At 42.3% G+C, this 6,373-nt stretch overlaps 1 protein-coding gene across 1 annotated transcript; it reads right to left on the reverse strand.

The window, feature by feature from the left end:
- Window positions 1-16: 16 nt before the first annotated feature.
- Tmem252 (transmembrane protein 252) lies at window positions 17-5,784 on the reverse strand. The gene is made up of 2 exons (XM_015492903.2): window positions 5,420-5,784; window positions 17-2,389 (listed from the first exon to the last, which is right to left on the reverse strand). Exons 1-2 carry the CDS (start codon window positions 5,695-5,697, stop codon window positions 2,122-2,124), a joined length of 546 nt encoding a protein of 181 aa, XP_015348389.1. The 5' UTR covers window positions 5,698-5,784; the 3' UTR covers window positions 17-2,121.
- Window positions 5,785-6,373: the final 589 nt, after the last annotated feature.

Genomic DNA, 6,373 nt, shown 5'->3' on the forward strand with positions numbered 1-6,373 from the left:
ATGCCAAAAAAGAAAGTGTGAGTACAAAATTTATTACCATAAAGAGATTAAAACAATTTCTTTTGTAAACTAAAGCTAACATATGTTCCACCTGATTCCCACAGTTGGAAAAAATCCTCTATTACACATGCAAACTCTGGGTTAAATCCCAGTAATATTCCTATTTTGGTCAGTAAATATGCTCAGACTCTCAGAGAATGTTTCTTAGTAGGATGGAAAGAGATGATGAGAAAGAAAGAAATTGCATTGCTAATAAATGATCACCTACCTAATTGGACAACTGTGAACGACCCTCATGTCTAGTTATGTCGTCATGGTCGAGGGTTCAAATTACAGATTTCCAACTGTATGCCGCATGGATGAGGGTTTCCTTCTCTGTAGTTTCCTGTGTGTTTGTCAGGATATACTTTTCCTGTGCACTCAGTAATGATGGGGAAGAGGAGGCCATAGATGGCCATCCCATCTTGGTGACCTTCTTCTTTGAAAGATCTACACCCTTCCTTCCAAAGCCTCTCCTGTGCCAATCACCATGGCTGTCACCCATTAGGATGAGTCCTTCATCATTACAATAATGATCAGATGAAGGAAAACCAGACTCAGATATGGCCCCAGTTCCCTGGCAGAAAACAAGGTAGTCTTATTTACACTATAATTGAGAAGTCCATTAACCCTAAAGCCACCTTTGAGACCTCTCTGAAGGCTGGAAGATACTGCAGCAAACCCCCAGAGTTCCACTTACTGTTGGGGCCCATATTCTGAACAGGGAGAGAAATTCAAACTGTTCTCTGGAAGGAAAGAAGGAAGACACAGCTACCTCAGCACAAAAGTCTAAAGAGGGTAGGTCCTCCCACATCTTTCCACAGATTCTCCTTCACCCTCCCTCCTGAAAAGCACTGTGTATTACTGGGCAACTTTCTTAACTTCTCAAAGCCTCAGTTTTATGCATCTGTAAAATAGGAATAATCATAGCACCGATCTCTTAAGGATGGAGTGGGGGCTGCATAACATGCAGGAGTTCATAGCAGAGCCTGCCATATAAAAAGCATGCCAGAACTGTCAGATGTTAATCCCAGCACAAAAGCCTCACTCAGTAGGGGAAATTGAGGCCAGAGAGATGAATATCCTCATCCAAGTTCAAAAGCATTAGGCTGTATCTCTTTCCAGCATTCTACCACCTGACTTGTCCTATTTCTTAAAAATACCATAAAACATAATGAAGCTGAGGAGGAACCATCAGGTTTTAAAATAAATGTCCCAAGCCTAGAAGTCAAGACCTCTGTCTTTAGACACAAAAGAAATTTCTGGTAATCATGGTGTGTCCGTATAGGCACTCATCTTTCAAATTTTAAAGATTTACCCCCCGGATTCCTTGAATTACATATCAATATTTTTGAAACGTCTCAAGATTTATATCAAATTGTAATTAATACCATTTATGGCTAGTACAAATTCTCCCACCCCACCCCCAGTTCTGTGCTTTATGAATTAAGTATTCTTTCTGTTCAATTTGAGTCTATCAGAAATCTTATTTATCTGCTTGTATGAAAAATTCTTTTAAAAATAACTCATTTAACATTTTGTGTTTGAGCCTTTTTGAAAATGAACATCATGGTTGCTTTCCTTTCACATCGGGAATAAAATACACATACTTAAAATAAAATAATGCAAAATATGAATGGTGAGTTCCAAGGGCATATCTCTCACAGTGTGAATTATTGTGTCACTGTGGTGGTTCATGGGCATAACTATGAAGCCCCCTAACAAGGTACTGAGCCAAAAATTAAATGGCAATGATATTTCCTTCCCAGAACACATCCCTCTCTGATTCTTAGGTTGATGGCTGCCCCAGCAAGCTGCGTGTATTCTTCACTGTTTGGGGCTGAAGTTGAGAGGGGAGTCCCACAAGAGTAGAACTGTCCTGGTACCACCTTTACTTGCCTGGCCCCAAGGCTCTGAAGGTTTGTGGAGAGTGAGAGTTCTCTGAAATGTCTGCTTGGTGCTAGCCATACTCTGTCAGGGGCCCCGTGTTGCCCTTGCCTGGCTGCGTACGTGGCACAGTGCACTCTTGTGCAGCGTCCCTGTTGCAGCCTTTCCTCCCACTGACCCAGGCTGCCTTGCTCCTTAGCAGCTCATTCCCATGAGTATGTGTCCTGCCTTCAGTGCTTGGCCTGGCCTCTCAGCATCCTCTGATGTTGATGCAGACACCAGATCCGCTACAGATGCTTGGTAGGATGGCGGGGCCTCTGGGTGGGCACCATTTTCACCCTGGAGTTCAAAGCCCGTCTCTGTGTATAGAGGTGGAGGAATGTCCAAGGCCTCTTGGTCTGCAGGACAGGTGTGTTTCTCAGCATCAAGACTCTCTTCATAAGCTGGAGGGTAGAAGTCTGGCCTGCAGGACAAAATACCACAAACCTTGTAATGCATGCATCATTTAAGACTTTATGCCTGTCTCAGCTCACATAGTGTGAAGCTAAACTGCTAAGAAACATTGATTTTTGAAACAGATGTACTTTCTCTCACATCACCAGTTTTATAAAAAAAAATGTGCAGCCCTTCCAGAAGAACCCCTTTATCAGCCATCAAATACATCCTTCTAGTCACTTTTTTCCAGCCTGTGATTCCAGGCTATGAGTTCTCTCTTGCTCACTCATGGAATCAGGGCCATTCGTTAGGAGATCCTTATCTGTGGTAGGGGACACTGGGACTTTGAGGATGGACTTCTTTCAGGCCAGCACTTCACTCATTCACATCCATGTCCCTATTCACACACATTATCTTCCACTCCACTACACTTTCAGAATTTCACGGTCAATAAAATAATGAATGAAAATCAATGTGCAGGTCCCTGAACTATACCAAATGCCACCACTTTTTCCTGACACTCTTTCAAGTCTTACCTACTAGTTTCCAAGGAGCATACAAACTCACTCATTTCTCCAACCATGCCAACTGATAGCTTTGTGCAGATTTCAGCTGCAGCCCTTTCTATGTCAATAGGCCAATGGCTAAAGGAACCATTCATGCCAGGGCTCATTGGTAATCTTGCCCAACCTTGCTAATTGCTAAATCCTTCTGGCTTCTCCGACATGAATGGGATTGGGGCTGAGGGTGAGGTGAGGAAGAGACATGGGTTGAGCTTGTTGGAGTTGTGTATTTATAGAGAGAGTCTGTCCAGTGTCAACAGGGAGTGTTTATGATGTGTAACCACAACAGAACTGGGACTGCCATTTGTGGCCGCAACTCCATTCCAAAATGTTACCAGGCCCAAAGCCAAATAGCTGAAGGAGCTGTCTACTGTACGGCATAAATCTCAGCCTTCGCTTGGAATAGCCATGGCTGAGTCATGGGACTTACACGTAAGGGTGCTGAGGACAAAAAGGTGAACCATCTCCTAGAGTGATTTGAGCAACTCCAGGATGACTGCCTCCAGCCCTACATCCCATCCACCCTTCCCAATCCACTCTCCCTCTACTGTCACTCACATTCCCAGGGTCCTGTACTCTGTCACTGGAGGAACGGCTTTGGTACCTCTACCTAGGTACCTATTTTGAGTGCAAAGCTTCTGAGAAATGTAACTTCCCAACTTGATTAGCTGTCCATTCTGAGTGAGCTGAGCATCTCAGAGTGCAGCAGGAAGAGACCATAAAGTAGGATGTCATGATATTTATGACTTACTTTCAAGTATTTCAGCACAGTGTGATCTTATGCACGTGTTAGTAAATTTAAACTACATCCTAAAGGCACCCAGTCACTTCCGTAATGACTTACACTCTAGAGGAAGTCATCTAACATTTATCCAAAAACAAAAATCACCACCACTGTGGAAGCATCTTCTATAATCATTTCAATTATCTTAATTTTTAATCAAACCCAGAGACCTTGCTGGTTAGTCTGATAAGCATTAAAAATGGGTTTTGCTTATTGTAATTAGTATCTCATTAATTAGTAGAAAAAATGTCACAAATGTATCGTCATGGGTAAGATTACTTGTATTTAAGGCACACAGAATCACTAAAACACTTTCATATTCCCCACCCTTGCATGAAGAGGGTGAAAGAACTTATGGACACTTGCAGCCTGTGTCCTAAGAATGATACCTGAGATTTTATCCCAAAATAGTCCTGTATTTGCCCAAAAATTAGAAGGTAACTAATACTAAATGTTACTGGATCTTTTTTTTCTTGTAGTAAAAACATATAACATAAATGTAATCTTTTATCTGTATGGTTCAGTGGGATTAAGTACATTCACATTGTTGAGAGACCTTCACCAGAAATTTTCTGTCACCTCAAACGGAAACTCTGTTCTCATTAAACAATCATTCTTCATTTTCCACCAGCACTCTGGTGGGCCCTGATAACCACTGTTCTACTTTCTATTTCTATGCATTTGATTCCTCTAGGTACTTTATGTAAGTGGAATCACACGATGTCTATCCTTTATGACTGGACAATTTCACTTAGCATAGTGTTTTCAAGGCTCATTCTTGTTGCAGGTACCATGATTCGGGTATTTTATTGTTGTTGTTGTTGTTGTTGTTTTGTTTTGTTTTTTAAGACTGGGTGATATTCCATTGTGTTACATGCTGATTTTCATTTCTCCATACATTACTGATGGATGTTTGGGTTTCTTCTACCTTTTGGCTATCATGAATTATGCTGCTATGAACATTGATAGATACCCATGTGTTTGAGTCCCTGTTTTTAATTCTTTTGTGTATATATCTGGAATAGAATCACTGGATTAAATAGCAATTCTATATACAATACTTCAAGAAACTTCCATACTGTTTTTTGTTTTTTTTTAAATAGTGGCTACACAATTTATATTCCTACCGGCAATTCACAAGGATGCCAATGTCTTGCTACAGTTGTCCTTGCCTGTGAAGTGATAAGGTTAACTGAATGTTACTCTAGGACATTACCTTCTTGACTTGAATGACTCTTCATGAGGTGACACCAGACTTCCCGAGCCACAGAGGTTACAGAATTGATTGTAAGTCTGCATGCTCACTGGCTCTGTGGCTGAATTCAGTCTGGGACTTACTTTCCTTATAACTTGGCAACCAGGTGATAGGGAAAAATTAACCATTGCCTCCCTTTAACTTGTGACAACCCTCATGATATAACAAAAGAGCTTAGTAGTTAAGCCTCTGAAGTTTGCTTAGGTGGGTTTTCACCAGGGGTGATGGTAGGGGTAAGGGTGGTGTTTCTCTAAGAAAATTCCTTTTACCTCATGGTTTTCCCCAGGATAGCAGCATTCTTTCCAATGACTAACGAGAGTGATTTCACAACAATAAAGCTTTGGTCCTGACACACAGTCCCATGGGACTTGTAAGTCGCCCCTGCTGTAGGATTTCAAGTCATTCAGCTTTTCCACACCTCAACCCTTCTTGCTCCCTCCAGCTCTCAGCACCTACCTGTCCACCGTGGCCAGAGGCAGGTCCTGGTGAGCAAGTTGTCGTCTGAGCACATGGCTGAACACCCCTTTGTTTTCACTTGCCTGGCGGTAGGTGCTCCAGAAAATTCCAACCAGGAGGATCACAAACCCCAAAGGCAGAAGTGAATATGCCATGATCAAGTTTCTTGGACATTGGAATATAGAGTCTGAGGAAATGAAGAAGGCCCCCAGGCAGATCATCAGGAAACCTGTCAGGAGGGCAAGAGTGCAGAGAATTAGGCCAGCTCTGTTCTGCATCCTTGCACCTCTGGAACCTGCAGCCTGACCCTGCCACTCCTCTGCTTCCAGGCTTCCTACAAGAGAATGTGCTCATTACCCAGCTCACAGCTTTATGTGTTCTGGGACCAACTGGCCTTTGGACAACTAAACGAAGCAGACACTGAGAAGCTATTCATTAACCACTGAGAGTTACTGTAGTATACACAGAGAGTGGACCTAAAAATGCCACATTGTGTACTGAGGAATGGCTTCACGTAGCTTTTTGCTCTTTGTTGGTGGGTGGAACCCTCAAATGATCCAAGGTATTGAAGAGAGGTCCTTCATCTCTTCTTCTTTTTCTTTTGTAGTACTGGGGATTGAACCCAGAGCCTCATTAGGCTAAGCAAGTGCTCTACCACTGGGCTGCACTTTATTTTATTTCATTTCATTTTATTTTGAAACAGGGTCTCACTATAGTGCTGAAATTGGCCTCCAACATGCAAACCTCTGGCTTCAGCCTCCTGAGTAGCTGGCATTACAGGCATGTGCCACCACACCTAGTCTTTGTCTTTTTGATGCCAAGGACATTGGTCAATTAATCCTCACTGAATCAGTGGGTAATTCTTCACTAAAAGCCAGAGAAATTAGCATTTCTTCATGGACTATTTCCTTCATGGTTTCTCCTCTGTACTAAAAAGGCGTTTCTTCAAGGCTT

Source organism: Marmota marmota, unplaced genomic scaffold, assembly GCF_001458135.2.
Source record: "Marmota marmota marmota unplaced genomic scaffold, marMar, whole genome shotgun sequence".
Lineage (NCBI taxonomy): Eukaryota > Metazoa > Chordata > Mammalia > Rodentia > Sciuridae > Marmota > Marmota marmota.

What these genes read in the sequence shown, in the direction of transcription:
- Tmem252 (XM_015492903.2), bottom strand. Translation starts at nt 5,697, where the DNA reads ATGCAGAACAGAGCTGGCCTAATTCTCTGCACTCTTGCCCTCCTGACA. An exon ending in CCTCTGGCCACGGTGGACAG is followed by an intron (nt 2,390 to 5,419) that starts GTAGGTGCTGAG and finishes TTTGTCCTGCAG; the next exon opens with GCCAGACTTCTACCCTCCAG.